The sequence below is a fragment of the Aspergillus affinis genome (assembly GCF_023601865.1).
Source record: "Aspergillus affinis strain CMG 70 chromosome Unknown NODE_48_length_219146_cov_87_397053, whole genome shotgun sequence".
Lineage (NCBI taxonomy): Eukaryota > Fungi > Ascomycota > Eurotiomycetes > Eurotiales > Aspergillaceae > Aspergillus > Aspergillus affinis.
In genome coordinates this window covers 113,199-136,846 of record NW_026515829.1, presented here as the reverse complement: position 1 = coordinate 136,846, position 23,648 = coordinate 113,199, and the positions used below count along the sequence as shown (strand labels likewise).

The following is a 23,648-nucleotide window of genomic DNA, read 5'->3' as shown; positions in this document are numbered from 1 at the left end:
ATGTTGACCTCACCCACCGAATCTCTATCCGCCTCCTCGTCCTCCAGCGGCAGCCCTATCATCCAAAACCCTCACCCCAAAGCTTGGTTTCCCTCTATCCCTCGTCGCCGCGCAGAGAAGGTCCGCGTACCTCGCCTACCTCGGTACTATGCCACGCCGTTGAAAGAGAACACGCCCAACTCGACCCCTCTACAATTGTACGGTCTAGAGGAGCGCGAACCGTCGATCGCCGAAAAGCCCAAGCTGCTGCGCCGCATGTCGTACGCGCTGGATGATATCAAGGAGGACTTCTCGCTGCAGCTGGAGCCGCGCGAGAAGCTGAAGAGCCGGCACCGCCAGTCCACCTTCATGCTGGATACCAGCGTAGGCGGCAGCTCGGGGCCTGGATCGAGTGCGGGCTCGTCGCTGTCCGGCGGGGAGAGCCCCATGACAATGGAATCGCCTCGCCCTCGTCCCATGTCGACCTTCACCGTGGATAACTGGACACCTCCGCCCTCGCAATCGCTCACTCGAAGACTGTCGACTCGGCTGGGTCTCTCGCAGAAGAAGCGCTTTCGCCCGGGTCAGGGAGCCAGCATTTCGCAGCCGAACTTGATTGGATCGTCAATGCAGATGTAATTTGACCATTGGACTGGACCGAGAAATCAACCATCCGCTCCTACCAAAAAATACTGGGGTAAAACTATATCTCAATAATTTTCCACCATACCATGGGACCGAACCAAGATTCAAACAAATCAGGACTATCATCTATCTCGACATGAAAACAAAAGCATATTGCCATCGGAGTTTCTATTCGACATCGCACTATACACACGGAGGCCTTTTTCATTCCTTCTTATTTCATCTTTTTTTTTTTTCTTTTTTTTTTTCTCTCATTTCATTTTAATATCCACCAGCCAAAAAGTCCCTCCTTATTTGTTCCAACTTTCGGCGTCTTACATCACACTTGATTCCCTCCTTAGACCGCTGTCATTTTGTCGCATTAGCTTGGGTGTTTGGGGTTTTTTCTTTTTCTTTTTCTTTTCTTGTTTGATCAACATTTCACCCACATTCTGCATGTGTTTTGTTTGTTTCCTGTTTGTACTGTACTTGCGTCTTTGTTAGTTAGTTACTGTTGCTATTACTTAGTCAGCTTACTATGTATCCTCCCATGTGGTCTTTTCCTGGTCTTTATTTGGATCTTCATTTTTACCCCTGATTATCATGTCACATGGCACCTGTCAGATAGACCAGCTGAATACATACATCATACATACATACATACAGAACCAAATGTCTCACCTCCATCGTAAAAACACACCGTCTGAAACCACCCAGACGCAAAACATGAGTTATATTGACACCAGAGTATCCGTAGGTCGTCAATCCTAGTAGACCATCAAACCACCAACCAATCAAACCCCCCCCCCCCTCTAACATCGTCACTAAAGCAGACAGATCATCACTAACCAACCACCAACTCCTAGCTAGTCCTATTCTGCTGTAGACAACTTCAAATCCAATGGACTAGTCTTGGCCAAGTCAAGTCCCAGCGTCACCAACCCAACGGGGTAAAAGGTAAGTAAGACAAGTTCGCGCCGTTGACTTTCCTAGCAGTGCCAGCAGGGATCCGAGCCCGAAAAGTAGGGGTCCGGTCCTATGACTATGACACCTGACAAGTTCCCAGGTTGAAACACGAGACACATTCCAGGTACGCGCCAGAGAAGATGTCTTGCTTAAGGGTGGCGTGGCGGACGAACTTAGCAGCATCAGCATCATCAGCATCATCAGCATCATCAGCATCATCAGCATCATCGGCATCATCAGCATCATCGGCATCATCGGCATCATCTTGGCATCATCTCTGGCTAGTCTTTAGCCACGTTAGATAGCACTCCGTGCTAGCCAGCTTAGCCTTAGTTACATTACTGCGCAGCAGTACTCCAACTCCGTAGGAATTGTAGCCACGTTGCTAACTAGCAAATGGCTTGATTTCTTAGGGGTTCGTGGGAAAATTAAACGATTATCTTCTTGCCCCCTGTCTAGGGTGTACTCTAGAGAGGGGTCTACAGCTAGTGGGTTAGCGCAGTAGTACGGAGTATGATTTTGTCTCTTTGTTTTTTCTGTGTTTTTCCTTTTTTTTTTATTTCGGTTCGTGTTAAGGTAATTTCAATAGGTGGATTCGGTGCCCGTTTAGCGCCCTGGGCGGCGGTGCTTGCTTCTGATGGTGGGTTTTCTCTTTGCTACCTAGTACCTACGGAGTACTCCCTACTTGCTTACCTTCCATGGACATACACATACGGAATACCTCGGTCATACCTTATTAGATCTCTCCTATTATTTCCCTGTTTGATGCTAATACTAACCCCAAGAAATGAACCGAATACCTCGTGGTCACCTACTCTGTTAGTTAGCAAATTAGCACCAGCTAAGTCAGTAACAACAACTTGGTTGAAACTAGAAAACTCGGATAGTACGCCGTACCTACTCCTAGTGTCCGTCTTGTCTCGGATATTTGAAGAGTGGAGGGGAGGGGGGAGGGGGGTTTAATTTCCGCCCGGTAGCCGACTCATGAACTAGCTACGACGAAGCGGCGAGATGAAGTCATATTTAATCTACGGCGCATGAGGGTCTCCAGTACGGAGTCGTTCTTGTTTGTTTTGTACCACTCACAGTAATCTGAATGATGTATTACATACAGACTTTGGGATGTGCCGAGATGGTGTCCACCGTACGGAGTACGGATAATAGAGTTAGGAACAGTCCTGACTCGCTCGCTGGTGGGTGCTATTTTGTAGATAACGATGATGTACATACTCCATTGTCCATATACTCCATAATCATACACGGTGTACTCCGATCCTGAATGAGAACAGACTGGCGGAGGCGCCGATGTGGTATCTGCAGAAATAGAATTAGGAACCGTCCTGACTCGCTGTGGCGCTATTTTGTAGGTACCATACTTCATGGTCCAGTATACCTCCATATATGTAGTTACGGTGTACTCCGATCCTGGATCAAGGTGAAGACAAGGCCTTGCAATATCATTATTAGGATTTTCTTCGATTCGAACGATCCCTGTGACCCGCTAATTGGTTCAAGATAATTGATTGTCTAACCTAGGTAGCAAACAGACCGAGCGCGACATGACATGGCGTGGTCCCTGAACCATAGGTAGGCAATTATTCTGAAGAAAAAGCAACGCAACGCAGCCAGCAAATAGGAAGTACTCCGCATCGTCTTGAACAAGGAACATGGATTCAAAATTATAACGCCGTTTCCCACCCCACTCGCTACGATGAAATAATAAAAAGGGAAAGAAAAACCCGTGTATCAAACAATAAATCAAAGCCCAAAAGTGCCCATATCGAGGGGTTCTTCGTCTTGTCTTGTCTTCGTCTTCTATCCAATGACCATCACCCCGTTTCTCCTTCCTCCTTTCCTTCAATCCGTTTAGTTCAATTTGCGTCATCCATCAGTTCATTCTGCCGTCTCCCCCCTATCTCCCTAACCCCCGTCCATATCCATGACCATGTCTGCAAGCAAGGCACGCCCGACAACACACCCCTATAACGTCCCACGCCCACTCCCCTAGAGCGAGTGCATACATCATAGCGTCACGCTCTCCAAATCCCTCATAACAACCGACATCTGGGCCCGTTTCGCCGCCTCCGCAACAAGACTGAAGTCTCTCAAGAATGGCGCTGTAGCAGTCGGCCCACTGGCTGGGGCCGGGGCTGGGACCGAGGCCTGAGACTCAGCCGCCACCGCAGCTGCAGCTACAGCGGGCGCAAGACCCGAGGGCCCAGTCTCTGCTGCGTGTGGTTGTTGTTGCTGCAGGTGATGCAGGGGATCGGCGGGCGCGTGATGCGGGTTGGGGTTTAGGGTTGTGTTGGTGTTGTTGCTGATGGTGGTGCGGGCGGAGGTGGATGAGAAGAGGAGCGGGTCTGAAGGAGGGTGCGTTGCGGTCGTGGGCGCTGTCGCTGAAGATATCGTTGCGTATGGTGCTGTGGATGAGGCGGAGGGTTGGTTGAAGGGATGGGGACTTGAGTCCATCATATTCATGTTCACGTTCATTGTGGAGTGGATTTTTTTTTTTTCTTTCTTTCTTTCTAATGGTTGTAAGAGTGTAGTGTAGCGTGGCGGAGAGTAGTGTAGAGTGAGTATACGTAATATCGTAAGAATTAGTCCTGTCTGCTGTCGCTGTCTGTGTCTGCTGTCTATCGGTCTATGTCGGAGGAAAGGAAAGGAAACGAAAAGTCTATATCGAAGGTGGAGGGCGTGCGGAAGAAGAAAACTTCATAGATGGGAATGGTCTGATCGGAATCCGGTGGAGTCGCGGTTTTCGACGGCGGGTAATTTAAAAAGTATGGCGTGATGGAGAGAGAGACGGCGTGGAGAAAGTGGGAGGAGAGAGAGCGAAAGAGAAGGGAAAAAGTGTGAGAGAAAAATTAAAAAAGATAGGAAAGAAGACTACGATAACTATCGTAGGCAACACGTGGGGTGGAATGCAAACCGATGACGTCCAGTAAAGAGAATGGATGACGCCGATGCAATTTAATTTAACCTTTGCAAAGGATTGGATTGAGGAGAAGCGAACTGCAACTTGCAGCGAATAGATACAAGTAAATAATCACAATCGCCGTACTTTTGTCCCTTCAAACTCAGGGGGCAAGGGAATCCGGAGATCCTAGATAGATGATCGACAATTCCCCCCTTCCGTCGGTCTATCACATCAATAATGTCAAGTCTTCCTTGCCGAAGGGGAAAAGAAAAAGTTGCGATCAACCATTTTCTTCTCCCGTTCTTTTTCTTCCAGAAGGAAATTTCTCCCGCGAGGCCGACAATTACCCGGTCCGGTAATATTGTAACACAGGCGTACCTCTACCATCTCCGCGCGGGGATTGCGCCCAGACGCAGGTACACCGCCCGTATGGTCGTACAGGCTCCGGTAAGGAACTCTCCTGCCGAGGCTGAAGGACCAGCCACGTGATCTCATGTCACTCGCCGGGCTTCACGTCCCGACGCTAGACCCAATGGAGACACCAACTTTACCCCCCACCATTGCGATCATCGCCCCTCACGAGTCACGACCTGCTCCTGCAACACCACCATGCCGGTATGCTCTCTCCCCTTGGTCACATTCGCACCGGTTCAATCCTCAAACCTAACTGACCTCCAGACTAAACCCACCAGCTCATAATCCTCACCGGCTTCCCTTGCTCAGGCCTCACCCACCGCGCCCAACAACTCGCCTCCGCGCTCGAATCCATCCAAACCACCCTCCCGGCCTCCAAACCGCGGTACAAGATCAACGTCGTCTCAACGCACGATGCGTCCTCCCACCCAAGAACCGTGTATGACCGCGCGCGCACCGAAAAAGAGGCCCGCGGTGTCGCGTACACCCGCGCGAAACGACTCCTCGGCAAAGACAGCTTCGTGATTCTTGATGGCATGAACTACATCAAGGGATATCGGTATTAGCTATGGTGTGAGGCTAAAGCGCTAGGGACAACATGTTGCGTGGTACGTTTCTATCTATCGGGGATATGGTTTTCGTTTGGTTAGGATTGGAGATGGTAGCTAACCAGATTGGATTCGGACATAGGTCCACGTCGGCACACCCGTTTCGCAATGCGTCGCGAACAAACGAAGCGCGTATCCATCGCCAGGAAGAACACAGCAACAAGATAGATCCGAATGAAGTGCCCAATGATGAGTCTGCAACGACGACGACAACAGACACCACAGAACCCTACCCGCCCGAACTCCTCCAGAACCTAATCTTCCGATACGAAGAACCGAGCACACATAGCCGCTGGGATAAACCCCTCTTTACTGTCCCCTGGGCCGATGTAGAGCCCCCAGTCGCCGACATCTGGAGCGCCCTAACCGGTATCCCATATCCATCTATTTCCGAAACGGATAAGCCATCGACTTTGGCGTCCTCGTTCGCAGCCAGACACATCTCCTCATTCTCCTCACCCTCCTCCACCGCAGCCGCAAGCAAAGCAGGATCCCTCACGAAAACACCACGCGTAATAATCCAACCACACCAAGCAACCAAGCAACCAATATCAACAGACTCATCAGCCCTCTACAACATGGAAAAACAGATATCAGCCATAATCTCAGCAATCCGAACCTTCACGCTCTCAACCCCATCCGCGGAAGCAGCCTTATCACAGGACGCAAACGGAATCCAGATCGCCGTCCCGGAAGCCTCAATACCGATATTCATCCCAGCGCATACGGCGACCTCGGGAACAACGGATGAGTTAGCCGGCGCGGGCGGGATCCTAGCTCTGCCGCGGTTACAGAGGTTGCGGAGGCAGTGGATTTCGTTGAATCGGGCGTATATCACGGGAAGGCATACGGCGAATGCAGCGGGCGGGATTGGTTCGGGGCAAGTTGGGGATGCGTTTGTGAGGTTTTTGAATGCGGAATTTGGCAATGAAGAGGAGTGATTCTTCTCATTTTGCGATGTCTTGTGTGTATTGCTGGGATTATTCGAGCATTATTGGGCGCAATAAAGGGGTACATGTAACGAGCCTACACACATAGATATAGAAGTCTGCGTGACGGTTGATCGAGAGATCAACCAACTAGTTACCAGGCAATCCATTAGACGATTACGAATAATGACCGATTTCCACTCTCAAGCACACATCTTATATAAGATCTACAATCAATGACTCATACAAGTCCTCCCCTACTAGAAAACAGAAGACAAAAGTCAAGTATAAGAATTGAAATCAAACTTTTAGAGTATATACCACACACAGGATTATTCATCGAAAAAGACAAGATCCCACCTCAACCCTAGGAAGAACCAAAAGATAAATGATAAAAGATAAAAATGTTCATGATCCAAGATATTTTCCAACGAAAAGACTATATCCAAAACCGAAAAAGGTAGGCAACCATCATAAAATAGACTGGAAGGTAATATCAACAGAAATAAGAAAGAAAAAAAAAAAAAAAAAAAAGATAGAACCCCAACATAAGCGGCGAGCTGAATCAGCCACTTCTGTACATGCCTAAAAAAACCAAAAAAAAAAAACAAACAGGATATCAATATGAGATGAACGAAACCAAAAGCCAAAAAAACCCCAAAAACCTCTAAATAATGCCCTGATATTCCTAATCCCGAACCCATGTACACGAGTGTGCTGTTCCCATCCGTTTTTCATGTGTTTTTTGGAGGTCGTTTCTTGTCTCGGACCACGAGTGTTCTTGAACTGTGAAGTCCTTGGAAAGTGGCCTTGTTGAAGGTCTGATGAGACAAGAAAGACAAAAGAAACACAAAATATCTCCAAAATACAAAAAAATGTTTATACAAATCAAAGGGGTTGTAGCAAGAAAGACAAAAACCTTTCAACAAGAACGTGAAATAGAAAGAAAAGAAAAAGAAAGGCTCAAAAAAGCCATGTATTGCAGCATGATGGTTTGGATAAACCGCTGCTCCTCACAAGCGTCAACAAACAAAGAGCTTAGCTCCGGGTCTGTTGGAAATAACGATGGTCGGCAATAGTCCACGTATGGCCCCAGTCGTCTTCAGGTAGTCCGTGGAGGGATGATGGTCGCGAAGACACATCATGATCGTTTGTGATGGGTGTTCCTGGTAAGCCCTGGAAGAATGAAATGGTCCTTGAAATAAAAAAAAGGAAATCCAGTGGTGGCCCTGAGAAAGTTGCATGGACTGTTTCCATGACTCTTTCACACATCATCAAAAAAAGGGTATGAGATTCTCATGTCTGAGATCATGAAAATCAATTTAAAAGAAAAGGTCCATCCGAGCGGTCGAGAGAGTCTGGGAAGACTTCAAAACCGAGTCTGGCTGGCACGTAATTTATGCCGGAAGACCGTGGGTCATCTGAGCAGCAGCCTGGCTGGCTTCAATGTGGCGGTAGTTCAGGCCCAGCGTGATCAGCTCCTGAAGGCTGGCATTGACCTTCTCGTGCATGGAAGAATCCTGGGGGATGATGTTGCTAAGTTCTTCAAGCAGACGGGAACGACAGTTGTAGTAGTTTCGCTCCGCGTTCTGCAGTCTCTGGCCGTGGTGAGCAGAGGTCTGCTGAACAGCCTTCAAGGAGTTGGACTGGGACTGAGTGGAGCGGGTCCGCTTCATTGTTTGAGCGCCAGAAACACCGGCAACTCTTCTCTTGCGTCCGGCGGCTTCCTTCTTCTTGGAGGCTTGCCCAGTGGTAGGGGAAGCATCCGGGGAGCTGGGGCGCTCCGAAGAGGCGTAGTCGTGAACACGTCTCATGTGGTCAAAGAGGTTCCATCGGCGGGGGAATCCATATCCGGGGACGGATCGGTCACATCCTTCAAACAAGCAAAGGTGAGGGTTGTCGCCATGGCCGTGGAATCCGTGGGCCTCACGCTCGTGACGGAACAGGCAGGCATTAGAAGAGAACTGCAACTGGGCATCCATGCAGGCGGGAACCTTGCAGCGGTATGGCTTCAGGTGAGAGTCCAGGTATTTGCTAGTCATAAATGTTAGCTTGAAAAGCGCACCAAAGCGAATTAATTTGGTTTGTTCCAACTTACTGGTATGCGCATTTCTGGGTGGTAGGGGGGTGGTTGCAGGGCTTGTCTCCAATGGCGTATGGGCAGTAGTATTTTCCATCACTGTGGGTTGGGAGGGAGTAATAGTAGTGGTCCCGGGGATTCCGCAACTCGACACCTTCCTTGGATCTTTGGCGAAGGGGCTCCTTGACGGGAAGAGGTGGGAAAAATTCGGCATCCTGTTTCACCTGGGGCTGAGACGGGGGAGTTTGCAAAGCTGGCCTACGCGCACTCTTTGAAGGTCGAATAGTCCTGTTGAACATCGTGTCAGTTTCAGTTGGCGAAACGAAACCGGACAAGGTGAGAAGGACTGACCTGTTAGGGTCTTGCTCATTGAGAGGCGGAGTGAGAGGGAACAAAGGATCTCCGAGGTTGATTCCCTGGTTGCCAACGGGGGTAGATGTTACATCCTTGAGGATGGCGTCGTCATTAGACATGAAAGATGGATATCCAGTGTGGGAGCAGGAAGAGGTAACAGAAACATCATTGCTTGCTTCCGTCAGAGGAGGGGAAACGGGGATTGGGTGAAACATGTTGGAAGAGAAGTGGTCCATGGATGATCCGGGGTAGTTTCTGGTATCTGCCACTAGGGAGTTCCATGCATCATCGGTGTGAGAGCTGTGGCTAACAGAGTGGGCATCATCGGAAGTGCAGGACTGGGAACCAGTTTGGGCTCCGACATCATTGTCAAACGCACTGAAATCCACTAGCGAGGAGTAGTGGGTGTTGAAATCCTGGGCATGTGAAAAATCCAGTTCGCTCTGGTCTGCCATGTCCTGGAGACCTGGGAATTCGGGTCCAGTGTGATACATTACATCACTTGGCCCCACGGTGGAAGGCATGAGTTGCTGAGACAATGAGAAAGACAACATTTGTACTTCCGGGGATTCTGGTTTAACTGAGGACATGACACCAGCGTCAAGTCCATCAACATCATTCACGGACCACGACTTGAATCCGGGAGTTCCATGGGTCTGGTGTGTGCTTGAACACAAGGAGAAGTTATCCTGGCTCGAAAGTTCATCATCCGGGATCACTCTGGGGGCCATGCTTGAAATTCCTTGGACTAATTGGTTGTGTCTGGATTGAGACATCTGATCCATGTTGTGAAGAGCGGACTGAGACAAAGAAACTTCAGGGTCGTTCTTGATCTTTGGGGACATTATATTCTTGAAGCCAGCTGGGCTTGAAGAATGAAAAAGCACTAGAAGATTTACAAGTCAGTACGCAAACTTTTTTCCGAAATTTTGTCATCACGATAAAAAAAATAAATATAAAAAAAAAAATTTAAAAAGAACAATGCGTCAAAGGCCGGGAGGAGGATCCTGCAGGTCTGTTAGCTTCAAGAGGACAAGGCCCAAGGATTCGAAGAAGGTACCAACCACAACTGTTGTCCAAGAAAGGCGAAGCAAGATGTTGTAAATCCAGGTGCATTAAGGCAAGTTCGAGGTCCAGGGGAACAGAAGTAAAATTGGCCAGAGGAGATTGGGGAGCAATACAAGCGAGATCAGGTCCACAACGCTTAGCTAAAAGCTACTCGCCGCGAGGTAATCCGTACAAGGCCTCAGATACCAGTGGTATCTTTCATCCAGGTGTTTAGTCCCGAAGACTACAAGGAATTGATGTCGAGGCGTGGAGGGTCAAGATCAGAGATCAACGGAATTCTTTTTCGTAGGTCCAGGAGTTTGTTGAGTATCACATTTTGGCTTAGTTTATTTCATCATTTGAAATGTCCAGGGTATCAAAAGCATTGGTTCTCCAGAGTGGGATCATTAAAAAAAAAAAAAAAAAAAAAAAGGCATCCAATTGGAATCCGTCCGGCATGGTTCTATGGTATCCAGGTTTTCAAAGGTCAAAGGCCAAAATCCAACTTGCACTCCAGGCTTGGAGGAAGTAAAAGGTAGTCACACGAGTCCAGGTGAAGGTGGTCCAAAGAAGATCGATGAGTGTGCATCATTAAACAACACTCAGAAGTGTCCAAGGCTCACAGCGGTTGCTGTGGACGGCTTTTCTCCAGGGGTATCATGCAATGAAACCGTCAAGAGACGGCGAATCCATAAAGAGATCAAAAAATCCGGTTGTCCAGGGCTTCATGGCGTTCAAATCGGCAAACAGTCGGCAATAACTCATCCAGGCAAGGTCGAGTGTCGAGACGCAGAAAGCAATGAAAAGAAACATGCACAAAACAAGAAAGGCACAGAGTAAAGGCAAAGAAAAGCAAGGGAACTACCTGTGATCTATCGATATTCGAACAGTCGAATAAAGAAAAAAAGAAAACAGCAAGGCAAATCCTATCCAGGATATGGACTGAGTTCCAATGGGCAACGAGGTCTTTCTTTTCTTTTGAAGCCAAGGGAGTATGAAATCTTTCCACGATCCACGGGGTTGGACACGGAGAAGATCAGAAAAAGAGAGAAGACGAAGAAGCCTTAAGTAGTAGTAAGTGGAAGACGGCAAGTAGTAGCAACAGGGTAGTAGTTCAAGTGGAGCAGCAGATTTGACTATGGCAAATCTAGCAACAAGGTGGAGCAGAGGTAGAAGAAAGTAGAAGGATGTTGGAAGGGAGATGGAAGAAAAGGTGGAGGCAGATCTGGGTATCTTGATAGCGGGAGGCTGGGAGTTCGTCTCGGATTGAGATGATGAGGATGAGATGAATTGAAGAGATCGAGAAGAATGAGATCCAGAGGGGAAAGGGCGGCCTTTTAGAGTCATTTTCTCAGCATCAAGCCGGAGATGAGGCGTGGGGGGGCAAGGCCGACCGAGGGGAGTCCAAGCGTGTGCCGGGCTTGCATTTTGCTGCAGCCGGGATTGGCATCTAGCACGATGATTTGATCCTGCAAGACATGGCGGTGATAGTGGTGCGACCGGAGGTGGTGTTGTTTGCGTCTCTCGGCCAATAATCCCCAATCGATACTCGTCCGCTGGACCTGACGTGGCAGCGAGTGGATGTATCACTCGCAAACACATCTAGCGGTGAGGCGCGGCCCACCCCCCGGGGCCCTCTGACTGGCCGCGACGTCCCGGGCATGGGCTGCGGGCTTGCATCACCGGCAGGCCCAGATGATGCAAGCCCGCAGCCCCCCCGACGGGGCTGCCAACCACTGAGAATCCCCGCTGATCCGCCCCATCAATCAGCGCCCGTTAGTGCGCGCTGCCCCGCTTCCCTCGTGAAGTGCTCCTGTTTGGCGCCGTCCCATCCTTTGGCTACGACCACAACCACGTCAATTCTCCTACGTCTCGGGGAACATGCTGCCTCGTCCCCTTCTGCATGCAAGTGTCGGATGGAGGGGGAGTTTTGGATTTTGATACTTCATCTATGCGCCTCATGCTGTCCAGCGATGCGTTTGCGAGGAAAAACCGCGCAAAAGTACCCTGGACAACGCTGTCCAGGTTTCAGGAGGGAAAAGGGGCTGCATTTATCTACACATGTGCACGAATGGTTCGTGTCTTACCAGGGTGGATATGAGAAGATCCATGACGGGAAGCCCAAGTTGGGCAGCAATGCATTTTGGCAGTCTCCATCGAACGTCTCAGGATTTTCTCGAGGGGCTGGAGTTTAATCGCGAGTATGAAGGGGTTTGTTTTTGATTCATTTCATTTTGATTATTTTTTCTTGGTTCCAATCTAAATTTTACCTGTTTTTGGTTTTCCTTTTCCCCTTTTTTTTTCCTTTTCCGCCGAAATTTCCGACCTAGGTACTCTTCAATGCAAATGTCAGCGTTAAAAGTTCCGGATGATCAATCAATCGAAGACAGGTGACAAGTACACGAGACAGGCAGGTGATATCAGACAAAGGTGAAAGATGGTATACAGTTGTCGTTCAACGATCCGAAGACCTCAGGTGAACTATGCTTATTGGTATTGTGTTCATCATAAAAAGATGCCAAGACCCGTGGGATGTCGAGAAAAAGAAAATAAACGGAAGATCAAAAATAGACTTACCCTGATTATTAAGGAGCAAACACCGGTTTCAGCCTTCTGCCAATCGTAATTTGGCTCTGCCTGCATCAAGGCAAGATCCAACCGGTCGCTGGCCACAATGAGTGGCTCGCGGCAACTCCGGAGTGGCAGGGTGTGGTCAGGGGACCAAGCGTTGCTGAGAAGGAAGAGAAAAGAAGAAAGGGGATTTGTCCAGTGCGAAAGGCTTTTGTGTAAGCGAGTCTCACGTGACAGTCTCACGGTTTATACTGTTTGCATTCTCGGGCCGCAGGCGTTGAACCAGAACCTGAAGAGCATTAGTCAACTTAGCTTGGATCACTGTCCGGCCCGAGCCGTACTCGACCAAGGCCGATTGCAAGCCCCATGGTTACGTAGTTATCCGTAGTTACATGGTGCGCAGTCTAAGCCCTACAGACTCGGGTTCGAAAGTCAGAACACTGGAGGGAATCGACGATTGACGGAACCGGAAGAAACAAGATGTTGAAATCTCGCGCTTCACCTTCCATCAATGTGATCCCTATTGGGGAGTTCCATGTTGACCTTATCCCTACAACTCGAAGTACTCGGTACCTCATCAAATTGCTTGCCTAATTGGCAATATCGCCCAATGGCATCTTATGATTATCTATGTTGGGCAATCGCCAGAAACCAAGTCTCATGGTCCCGAAAATTGGGTAGCTTCCTTCAGGCTTTAAACGCCAGAATAAAGAGGGTTGCCAATTGTAGGCCATTATGTGAATCATCGATTATTCAGTCTGGTCGAATATTATCAGCACCCTACTCTTCCAGTGACACTCAACACCATATCATACAGCACTAGGTTCCACTCTGTATAAATGAAAGACATCCGCATGGTCCATTCTCTGGATAGCTTGACTCTTTCACCTACATTGGGATGCTTAAACTAAATTGACAATCTCTCAGACTTTGTATAGCATTGTGCCACTCTTGCTACGATGGCGGTGCCATATAGGGAGTAGCCTCGGAAGCCGTACCTTGTTAGGAGTAGGTATCACATGATACTTCCATTGTCATGAGCAGACAACCACCCAATGACCCCGAATATCCGTACCCTCTTCAAACCACTCCCGTTGAGTTTGAGTCTTCTTTGATTCAAACCCGGCCATGAATTGGACAGGAGGCCGTCTTCACAGACATTCCAACAATAGTCACAATGCAAACTCTAAGAATCGAATAAAGAACTCTCAACAGTTCCGATCCAAGATAACCAAAGACTCGAATTGGATCCCGTTCTCTCGCTTTCCAAACTCAACAGTTGCGGGGGAACTGACAGAAGGACAGGTAGAAATTCGCGATTATGACCCGACACAAGAAGTGAGCGTACTGTTGCAATTGATGTCGTACTCTCGCTGATTAGAAATTTTAGTCCAGCGCTAGACTTTCGCATCTACAATCCCATCCTTACGAATGTCCACCCCTCGAATCCTTTCAACAGTCACAGCCAGTCAGCCGATTAGACAGCATCAAGCATCAGCTTTTGAATACGAGAGACTGGGCCGCGGTCGCCGTTTCAAAACCTCTCGAGGTCGCATTCACACGAACTGAAGAGATTGAGAGATTTGGAAAGAGAAGAAAGCTTACAGATGCCGATCGGAGAAGACTGGCGGATGCTGAGAACATTGTGTCCCGGATAGAGCGGCCGTTTCGCAAGACTTGGGGTGATAAAGATACAGCGTCTGAAATGAGAACGATCAAAAACCTCAACATCAGAATTAATGGGCGCAAAGTGCCGGCAGAGAGCTTGCCTTCGGAAAGCAGTAGTCTCCAAGCAAACGAATCATCTCAGTCGATGCTTTTGGGTCACGAATCAGCATGCTCGGAAAAGCCCGAAACAGTGGATTTACCTTGCTTTCGAAATGGCGAAGGAAGTGCCTTTAATCAAGGCCCCGAGGAGCTCGGTATCCCGGATCAATCGCCATTATGTCTTAGAAATTCTGTGGACACAGGTCCTAGATCTCCGAGTGGGATCCTTGACGTTGTAGCGAGCATATCTGCCGATGAAGAAGTGTCAGCAGTTGAGCAAATGTCATCACACAATAATCAAAACGATAGCTCCGCTCATGAGTGTCAAGCATTGGTCAACAGAAGAAGATTCACCATCGATGATCAGGTTGATCAAATGTTTGCCGATAATGATCGAAGACTGAATTCCGCCAACAGTGTGACTACGTGCGCCGATGAGATAAACCAGGAACGGCAGGAAATTCCCTACAACACTCCCATATTATCCTCAAAAACATTGAAGGTGTTGGATTGCTATGCACGTAGGACAACACATCATTTGGCAGAGAATCTGCTGCCTCCGGTTGGCGATTCTAATGACCAAGCACTCGAATCGTTCCATGATATACGAGCTGCATACAAATCGACTTACCGCGAGAAGGATGAGATTCCAATATTGTTTAAGCCACATGGAAATAATATCACTCTGTCCTCTCCTTATATGTTGGGCGCATCCACATCACCGACCAAAATATTTGGGCAACCAGTTGAGCTTGGTGATAACAACGATTGCGGCGCAATGCGATCGATATGGAATACGGACCGTGATACATCAATTCCAAACAGCTCAGCCAAAACACTCAATGAAACAGAGATAGTCTCTACTCAGTTCAAATCCCCTCGCATGATTGATAACGAGTTATCGCAAGATGCGGATCCCCAAAACCAAATCATGTTCCAAACACAAAGACCAGGCTATCATCCTGGCAGTGGCTTCGCATTCAGGACACCAAAGACCATGCTTCATTCACCGGCAACTTTGCTTGAAGGCTTCCTCCAATATGATCAAAATGCTTTCGGGCAAGGCCACAAACAAGCGGAATCGGTGGAACCGCCTGTAGGTTATCGGGACAATCTGCATAGTATCGAACGGTTCTATGCCAAGCGGATATCGTCATCCCATGCGCTCTCATCAGAATAGATATTCTAATGCTACTTGCATTCGCACTTCACCTACAGCAATCGGTCTGGTTTCCTTTTTGTTCGAACGTTGAGTGCCACATAGCACTAAACACCGATCTCCCTATCCGATGGTATGTAATAATGTGGGGCAAGCCTCATGAGTGCCTTAGAGTTTTGTTTCCAAGTATCTATTCTAAAAACTGCTGGTTGAGGTTATTTGTACCTATCAGGTATTGGATTTGCCGAAGCCAACGGATAAGTATAATTCGCGAACCGCCATGGACTGTGGTAAAATGGGAATCAGTATTAGTAGTACATAATCGACCTGGACTTCTTTCATGAGCTGAACGACATGATCGACGGAGAATTTTCTTTGTACTCACTATATCATAGTCTTCATCACAAGGGACTGTTGCCTGACATCAGTACATTTAAGCTTGTGCGACCATTTCCCCTTGGTTACGCCTACCCCGGAGGGCCACACTATCTTATCGCCGAGCTGTAGCACAACTTAGCCCCGTCAGGTACGACAGCCGCCCGACGATCACATGCCCGGACAACGTGACCTCATCCCAGCTCTCAGCTCTACATAATAATAACAACAACCACCATCATCTCACCTCACCATCAACACATCACCATCATCATTCTCAACATCTCATCGCCTCATATAGTATCAACCAACCCATTCTTCCAAACATTATACATCCAAACCGCGCCATCCCAATGCGTCATCTCTTACCAACCCTCACCCTCCTCCCCATCCTCGCCTCCTCCCTCCCAACCACCAACGAGCTCGCCCCCCTCCCGCTCGTCATCTGGCACGGCCTCGGCGATGACTTCCAACGCGACGGCATGAAAGAAGTAGCATCGCTCGCCGATGCCACGAACCCCGGAACCTACGTGCACCTAATCCACCTCGCGGACAGCGGCGCAGCCGACCGCCAAGCCAGCTTCATCGGGGACGTGAACTTGCAAGTCGACACCGTCTGCGCCCAGCTGCAAGCCGACAACATCCTCCGCACAGCGCCGGGGATCAACGCGCTCGGGTTCTCGCAAGGCGGCCAGTTCCTGCGGGCCTACATCGAGCGCTGCAACTCGCCACCCGTCCACAACCTCGTCACACTGGGCAGCCAACACAACGGAATCGCCGAGTTCCAAGCCTGCGGCGCAAGTGACTACTTCTGCCGAGGCGGCGAGGCGCTTCTCCGATGGGGACGATGGTCTCAATTCGTGCAGACGCGGCTCGTGCCAGCGCAATATTTTCGCGACCCGGAAGAGCTCGAGGCGTATTTGGAACACAGCAATTTCCTGGCGGACGTGAACAACGAGCGGGAATTGAAGAACGTGACGTATAAGGAGAATCTGGCGCGGTTGAATCGGTTCGCGATGTTCCTGTTCGAGGAGGACCAGATGGTGCATCCGAAGGAGAGTGCGTGGTTTGCGGAGGTGAATGCCACGTCTGGCGAGGTGACGCCGTTGCGGGAGCGTGAGATCTACAAGCAGGATTGGCTGGGATTAAGAGAGTTGGATGAGAAGGGAGCGTTGGAGTTCAAGACTGTTCCCGGGGGACATATGCAGTTGTCGGAGGAGGTGCTGACGAAGTTGTTTACGGAGTACTTTGCGCCGGTGGAGGTTGGCGATGTTCTTAGGGGCGAGAGAGAGGATCTTTAGGTTGGGGCCACTCTGGTTCGGCAGATCGGGGACTAGGGGTCTGAGGCTCTAGGTAGTCTGTACGTTCTATGAAACTAATGTAGGTATAGGTTCAAAAGGGAAGGAAGGGCACTCCGCACAGAATGGTGTATATTGTTGCCTTATGGATTACTGGTACTACTAGATACATGTAGTCATCGCCATTGAGAAACAAGGATAAATATTTGAACAATGGTAAAATTTTCAAAACATGTAGAATAAAAACGACACTCGGGCGAGGCGCTCAGAAAGCAATGAAAGAAGCACAGCTTGAGAAAGATAAATGTGTACACAGTACAGCTTTATCAACAATTCAAACAAAGAAAAAAGACCAGTGAAGTTCCAAAGGACGGAGATAAGTTCTAAAACATAGGAAATCGGGGCAATATTGTATAGGGAATGAAAAGCCGAAAGACTGAAATCAAAGCAATAGGCAGAATAAATGGATATGTGCATAAGCATCAATAAATGATAATAAGGGAGGTCATCGGGCATTACCGAAGGGGGAGAAAAGAAGTGAAAAGAAAAAGAGGTCAAAGTTGATCAGTAGGGAGGGCGTCCGATTCCTCCGGTCGCCGTGCGCCGACCAGTTCGCGATCTGCCCACAGGCTTTCTGCTCTCAGCGTCCATGGGGGACAAGAAACTGCCAAGCAGCTTTTGCACATTGTTTCTCGAGGTATCTGCATAATCCTGGCCATTGGTTTTAGGATTTTCGGCGCCGTCAGCAGCAGCCGCGAGACCTGTGCTAGATCGACTCTTGTGTCTGCTGAGGGATCTGCCAGACGTAGCATGAGCTCCCGCTTTCGCGCTGGCGCTGGCGCTGGACTTCCTGCGGGGCCGGCCAGGGGCACTTGATGGCCGATCGGCCGATGCTAAAGAGCGTTGGGATTCATTGGGGAAACCACCGGGGATTGAGAGAGAGGGTGGAATCGGGGGCACAGGTGGAATGACATCAGGGCCTGTCTCGCCAGAATGGAAGGAATATTGGGACCGAGCATTCTCCGAGCCGTATGCCAAAGCCGAGGCTTTGGGTGTTTCAATGCCATCGGCTTCTGGACCTAAATGCCCGTTCTTGATGGACTGGGGTCTCACCGAGGATCCCTCGCCATCAATTTCAGACAAAGAAAATCCACTGACCATGCTCTCACTGCTTGAGGAAATAACACTGCTGTTGGCGGTATCCAAGCGGCCACGGAGCGGGCTAAGTCTGCGTTGGCCCTCGTTGTTGACCGAAAGAACCCGACGGAGCTCGTTCACATGAACAGGAGAATCGCGATTAGAGCCGTTCAGTTGGGAGCCTGAAGAATTGGGTGCACTGGTCCGTCGGACGTTTGGCAGACCTGCTGCTGCGCCCGAGATACCGTGATGAGCGGATGCCGGCGAAGCCGTAGAAGGAGAGCTGTCGCCATGGCCATTGTTGTAGAATTGACTGCGCATCGCCATGGTCCCCGACTTCGAGCCGCTGATGGACAGTGCTTCAGCTTTCTCTCTCTCAGCAGCCGCCAGACAGGTTTCCCTTGACCATGCTGACAACATCTGCTCCTTGACGGTTGATGGAAGAAGGGTGGCCTTTTGGGCAGCTCCGGCAGACGAGACATGCGCCAGTATAGGGGTAGTGAAGTTCCGCCCAGGGGAGCTGGGCGGACTATGAGTCGCCGATAAGATGAACTCGTTATAGGCTTCCTCGAGGCGGTTGACGAGTTCCTCAATACCATAACCGAAAGGTGTCAGTTCTTTGATCTGCTCCATGCCGATATTCGCCCGCTGAGATGCCCGATCTTGGAGTATATCGTTGAGACTGGCTGGCGGCAGACGGATCTGCTCCACCCAAATACCATATCTCTGTCTCTTGACAATTTCATTCATGATTTCGCCTCCAACGCGACAATTCTCCAAGTCGAACTTCTCGGTCAACGCCCACAGATACCCATACACTAAGCTAGCGATGTTGATCTGGGCAATACCGGAGCTAAGGCTATCCACTGTAGTCAGGTCATCCTGAAGTTTCAGGACCATTGGAAGCCCATATCTCGCAGAATTCACGCCAAGTTTATCAACGAGGCTAACCAGAAGAAGATGGAGAAGCATGATTTCAGATTTCTCCTGGGAGCATTGGAGGGCAATGTCGTAGATCGTCAAATGAAGCAAACGGAGGAAGTTAGATTGCGCCATTATTAAAGCTCTCTCTCGCTGACCCGTGTTTGAGCTGACAGTTCGCTTTCCAGGCTTTTCGGCAATGTCGGCCAACTCGCGCTTCGGAGATTGACTCTGTTTCGCAGGCTTCTCCTTGACCTTCAGATCGTCCTGGTTGGTTTCCATTCGCAACCAAGCCAGAAACGCATCGACATAGGCATAGCGAACAGTTTTGTTTGGCTCGCACAGCAGCCACTGCGTTCCTTCCCATACGTAGCTGCCGACACGGTGTCTCGATTCAACACCGGCTGCTTCCGCGGGTTTCTTGGAGTTTGCGACCAGAAGAACGTTTTTGATGGCCTTGAGAGCGGTGACCTTTGCGGTGGGCGAAAAGAATATGATATGTTTTCCTTCTGCAGGGGATCCAAGAGAGCCAGCACCTGGGCCGAAGCCATCGAGCTGGGTTGGGAATGACGAGTTCGCAGTTTGACCATTGGAACTGGCAGGCTGAAGACGAGTGAGAATGGCTCTTATCATATCGACAACCTGATCACCATAGTATATGTGGGTCGTCAGGTCGCCAATGCAATTCTGGAGCAAACTAAGAAGCTCTTGTTTATTGTCCGACGGTTCACCCATATTCTCGGAATTGCCGTTCTCAGAGGCCTCCTCAGTCATCCTCTCGCCCCTCGATGGTGAGAGCAAGAAGGACATGTATTGCATAAGACCGAGCAAAACATCAATGACGCTGAGCCCAATCATGTTCACTGGCGATTTCAACAATCGGTCAATCATGTACATGATAGTGAAAGGGCCATCTAGAGAGCCTTCGGTCGGCTTGAGGTCCAGCAGGAGCTCCATGGCAGCGGCCAAGATGATAAAGCGGATCTGAACCGGGCACCATTTGGCAACAAGCTCAATCAGAGATGTTTCCCAGGTATCCCTAGTATTCAGCGACATTCCACGGTTATCCGTCTTCCCTTTGCGCAGAATGAAATCCAACACGACCTGGGTGGTAACTCGGATTTGACCACGACCGCTTCCAGTGACGATTATGCGTTCCAGACAACTGAGAGCAAGCAACCGTACGTCCATCTCCGCTTGTCTGTCCATATCCGCCGTGGTCCGGGCCGCTAGGGTCGGGTCCCCATCCACGGCATCGACGTTTTCTACGGTTGCAGTGCTAACTCGGCGTGGGCGCATCGAAAGATCGGCTTCTGCTTTCTCCGAGTCAAGAAGTTTGTTCTCCAACGTCAGGAGCAGATCATCCTCTCCATTGTAGAGGTTCTGCAGAATGACCGGCAGTGTAATCTTCAACGAGTCTCCGCCGTCTGCAGCTAGTCCCGCTTCCGAGCTGATCACGCCTTTGATTGCTCGTAGTCCGGCATTTCTCCATCGGATCGCTAGTTGAGGGCTCGAAGCGTCTCGCGCCTGGGACGTCGCCTCGATATCTGCGAAACTCGCGTACGTGCGCACAACCTCTCGGTACTGGCTCGCGAAGTCCTGTTCCGCGGATAAGGCGGCCATGTCCTGGTGGGAACAAAACATCTCAAAAGTCTCGATAGAATCCTCAACCATCGTTATGTCATTGGAACGTAGGATCGTTTCGATTACCGTCATGACCGATCGTGCGTAGATGGGCAAATCGCGGGGTACTTTCTCGATGAGCGCGCTGAGGATTTGAAGCGTAACCTGCACGTTTCTGCAAATCGTATCGAGTCAGCTACTTCATCTCAGACGATCCCAATCGGCTCCGACTTGAACCTGATGATATTTCCCATCGACTTTTTCCACTTACCCAATCTTACGGCGCCATACATCCCGGGCGGCCCGTTTCTCAAGAAAAGCGCCGACCTTGGTCAACTTGCTTCGGCGAGTGCTGGCATAGTAGAGCAGGTACGAGAGTTCGCTCGAATTCGGTTTGACATTCTGTACACCTTTCTGATACTGTGGGTAGCACTTGAGAATCAGGACCTGGTGTTTGGGCCGACATTTTTGGCGTACACCCTCCATTGGCTAGGTAGCCGGAGAAGGCTCCGAGTATTCGTAACGTGGGAAAGAGGGTCGGATTATTTGAATCGTCACTACCGGAACAAGTCAGGGGCGAGAGACTGTGTGAAGAGTTTTAGTAGATCCAGGTCATAGGCTCAAGTCCGTGGCATGGAATGCGATCTGATGTCACCGAGCCGTATTCGGCCAGAGTGGAGGACGAAGAGAGACCAGGAGAGAGTTGAGGTGAAAGAAAGAAAGAGAGAGAATCTCTGGGTCAGTCGGTCAGTCAGGGTCAACCCATCGGAATCACGGTTTGCCAACTGTGCAAAATGGGTGGACTGCACAAGGAGTGACGGAGGCTGGATAAGGGAGGGAGTTTCCTGGACTTTGGACGTTCCAGCGAAGTCTCCCGTCGGGAAAATCAGCCTGTCCGCCCCCCGTCAGACTTGGCGATCAACAAGACACGAAATCTCGGTCGGTGGAGCGACGTTATTGGGATCGCTGCTACGGTTATTACTACCACTAGATGTCTCAATTCAGATTTACTTCAATTCCTTGCATGAATTAGATCCTACAGGAGTACGGGAGTAGGGAGAACAAGAAAAAGCCACATCGATCCCAACCACCGAGGACGTCACCGTTGAAAAGCGACTAGACTCTCTGTCCGATGCGCTGCCCAGTATTGAGCCACTTGCATGAACCCCGATCGCCAAACATATCCCCAGCTTTATCTCTCGCAAGGGTGTGTAATGTGTATCCATGCTCTTGGTCTCTCATGTGCCGCACTCCACGAATTTAGCTATCGATATAGAGTATTTCCCCGCATTCCGAATAGGCGTTGAGATCAGTGCTCGTGATGGCTCGAGTGAAAAAGGGTGCTACGGGTATGTCTCTGTGGGAATCGCATAGTGTATGGGTTAAGCCGCCATGGTCTTTGTGGTTCCCAAGCACGCATAGCCGATGCCGTGGACGATCGCAGAAGAGAGGAAGCCTCGGTGACACATGACGCCGAAGATCAATCGCGAACCAACGGAATCGACGCGTTCAACGTCGCTTTCTCCCCGGGCAAGGATACAAAATTCTGCCGAAGAGCCCTACTGCCCCCAAGCGTAGATCCCAAAATTCTGCCCGCAACGATTTCCTTTTCTGGCAGGCGCCGGCCATAGCGAACCCCGTAGACAGAACGACCCGAGGACAAACGGCCCAAGGATAGCCACCGTCAAATCGACTGCTTTGAAAGATGTGCCACCTTGATCATGTTTTCACTGTCTTGTCTCCCGCCTGTCCTTGATTTTCCTGAGTATCTTGGGCTTGCTCCCCCTCCTGTTGTTCCCCAGCCTCCGCGGTCGCCCCATCCTGATTGATGCCGAGGCCAACGCCCGCCAATCCCTCAATCACGTCCGGTCGGATAATGTCTCGACGGAAGGTATCTTCCTGAAGAAGTCGTAGCGCACGCAAGGTTGCACCCGGATGGGTCAGGAACTGGGCATATTCCGGAGTTTTCCAGTAGGAGTAGAGGTAGGCAAGGTAGGCTGCGAACGCCTGCGCTTCAGGATCGACGGTATCGTTGTTGAGATCGCTTTCTTCGCTGGTTCTCGATATACCCAGCAGATTAGGATAATTGACTGCAAGATGCGACAAGTAGTACGGGTTCGCGAGGGAGGAGACGAATTCGAGCTCCAGGGTGAAACGCGGGTTCGTGAGGGTCGCAGGAGGTTGCTGGGGCTGCTCGGAGGGTGGCTGTTGATCCATCTTGACGATATACGGGACTTGGTTCAAGATAGGGTTGCCGTGAGACGGGGTTAGAGCAGAAAGTGAGTCTGCGACCGACAGAGGTTCAGGTTGTTGGGGAACAAAGCTCAAGCGACGGAGCTAAAGAGTTGGAGATTGCCAAGGAAGCGATGCCATATACAATGACGACCCACCTCTCCACTTCCACCTGTCTTACACTACTTACTGTGTACGTGAACGAGCAAAAAGACTCAACCAGGTTTCATGATACCTTACCTACGTACTTTAGGAGCATTTTGGAAGCTACTTCGTACTATTAAAAACTACTACTTATAAAGAAGGTATGTCACTAATTCAACTGTCTTTTTCTTTTGAAGCTGAAACCAAAAGACATGGAAAAAGAATGGCCTACTACCAAGCAAAGGTTCGTTATAAGTCGCTTAGCCTCTGTTTTACCTCTAGGAGAAAGGCTCGCCACTTCTGCGCTGATCTTTCATTAAATAATGGCAAAATCTCTATATTTGTCGACACACTGTTTCTCTCTTGGGAATGGAGGGTCTACACCTATATTATAAGTATATGATCCTGGCCCCCTGGACTCTGGTTCCTGTGCTCACCTATCCAGCTAGCAAAACTCTACGTCAAGGCGCGCAGACACAGATTCATGATTTTTTCACTATGGA

The 23,648-nt window shown here is 49.7% G+C and overlaps 9 protein-coding genes across 9 annotated transcripts; 5 read left to right on the top strand and 4 right to left on the bottom strand.

Moving 5' to 3' along the window:
• On the top strand, positions 1 to 618 carry KD926_007791 (uncharacterized protein; the record flags this gene model as incomplete). Its single annotated transcript, XM_053100677.1, has 1 exon — positions 1 to 618. The coding sequence occupies one exon, from the start codon at positions 1 to 3 to the stop codon at positions 616 to 618; it is 618 nt and encodes a 205-aa protein (XP_052955691.1).
• A 657-nt stretch (positions 619 to 1,275) lies between these two features.
• On the top strand, positions 1,276 to 1,861 carry KD926_007790 (uncharacterized protein; the record flags this gene model as incomplete). The annotated part of the gene is made up of 2 exons (XM_053100675.1): positions 1,276 to 1,356; positions 1,670 to 1,861. The coding sequence occupies 2 exons, from the start codon at positions 1,276 to 1,278 to the stop codon at positions 1,859 to 1,861; spliced, it is 273 nt and encodes a 90-aa protein (XP_052955690.1).
• A 1,730-nt stretch (positions 1,862 to 3,591) lies between these two features.
• KD926_007789 (uncharacterized protein) lies at positions 3,592 to 4,059 on the bottom strand (the record flags this gene model as incomplete). Its single annotated transcript, XM_053100674.1, has 1 exon — positions 3,592 to 4,059. The coding sequence occupies one exon, from the start codon at positions 4,057 to 4,059 to the stop codon at positions 3,592 to 3,594; it is 468 nt and encodes a 155-aa protein (XP_052955689.1).
• Positions 4,060 to 5,095: 1,036 nt separating this feature from the next.
• KD926_007788 (putative RNA polymerase II Elongator complex associated protein Kti12) lies at positions 5,096 to 6,449 on the top strand (the record flags this gene model as incomplete). The annotated part of the gene is made up of 3 exons (XM_053100673.1): positions 5,096 to 5,101; positions 5,179 to 5,459; positions 5,591 to 6,449. The coding sequence occupies 3 exons, from the start codon at positions 5,096 to 5,098 to the stop codon at positions 6,447 to 6,449; spliced, it is 1,146 nt and encodes a 381-aa protein (XP_052955688.1).
• A 1,385-nt stretch (positions 6,450 to 7,834) lies between these two features.
• On the bottom strand, positions 7,835 to 9,656 carry KD926_007787 (putative C2H2 finger domain protein; the record flags this gene model as incomplete). Its single annotated transcript, XM_053100672.1, has 3 exons — positions 7,835 to 8,471; positions 8,536 to 8,805; positions 8,869 to 9,656. 3 exons carry the CDS (start codon positions 9,654 to 9,656, stop codon positions 7,835 to 7,837), a joined length of 1,695 nt encoding a protein of 564 aa, XP_052955687.1.
• A 3,961-nt stretch (positions 9,657 to 13,617) lies between these two features.
• KD926_007786 (uncharacterized protein) lies at positions 13,618 to 15,436 on the top strand (the record flags this gene model as incomplete). The annotated part of the gene is made up of 2 exons (XM_053100671.1): positions 13,618 to 13,827; positions 13,880 to 15,436. 2 exons carry the CDS (start codon positions 13,618 to 13,620, stop codon positions 15,434 to 15,436), a joined length of 1,767 nt encoding a protein of 588 aa, XP_052955686.1.
• A 707-nt stretch (positions 15,437 to 16,143) lies between these two features.
• On the top strand, positions 16,144 to 17,091 carry KD926_007785 (palmitoyl-protein thioesterase family protein; the record flags this gene model as incomplete). Its single annotated transcript, XM_053100670.1, has 1 exon — positions 16,144 to 17,091. One exon carries the CDS (start codon positions 16,144 to 16,146, stop codon positions 17,089 to 17,091), a length of 948 nt encoding a protein of 315 aa, XP_052955685.1.
• A 561-nt stretch (positions 17,092 to 17,652) lies between these two features.
• On the bottom strand, positions 17,653 to 21,255 carry KD926_007784 (uncharacterized protein; the record flags this gene model as incomplete). The annotated part of the gene is made up of 2 exons (XM_053100669.1): positions 17,653 to 20,944; positions 21,041 to 21,255. 2 exons carry the CDS (start codon positions 21,253 to 21,255, stop codon positions 17,653 to 17,655), a joined length of 3,507 nt encoding a protein of 1,168 aa, XP_052955684.1.
• A 1,233-nt stretch (positions 21,256 to 22,488) lies between these two features.
• KD926_007783 (mediator of RNA polymerase II transcription subunit 31) lies at positions 22,489 to 22,986 on the bottom strand (the record flags this gene model as incomplete). Its single annotated transcript, XM_053100668.1, has 1 exon — positions 22,489 to 22,986. One exon carries the CDS (start codon positions 22,984 to 22,986, stop codon positions 22,489 to 22,491), a length of 498 nt encoding a protein of 165 aa, XP_052955683.1.
• Between the last annotated feature and the right edge of the window lie 662 nt (positions 22,987 to 23,648).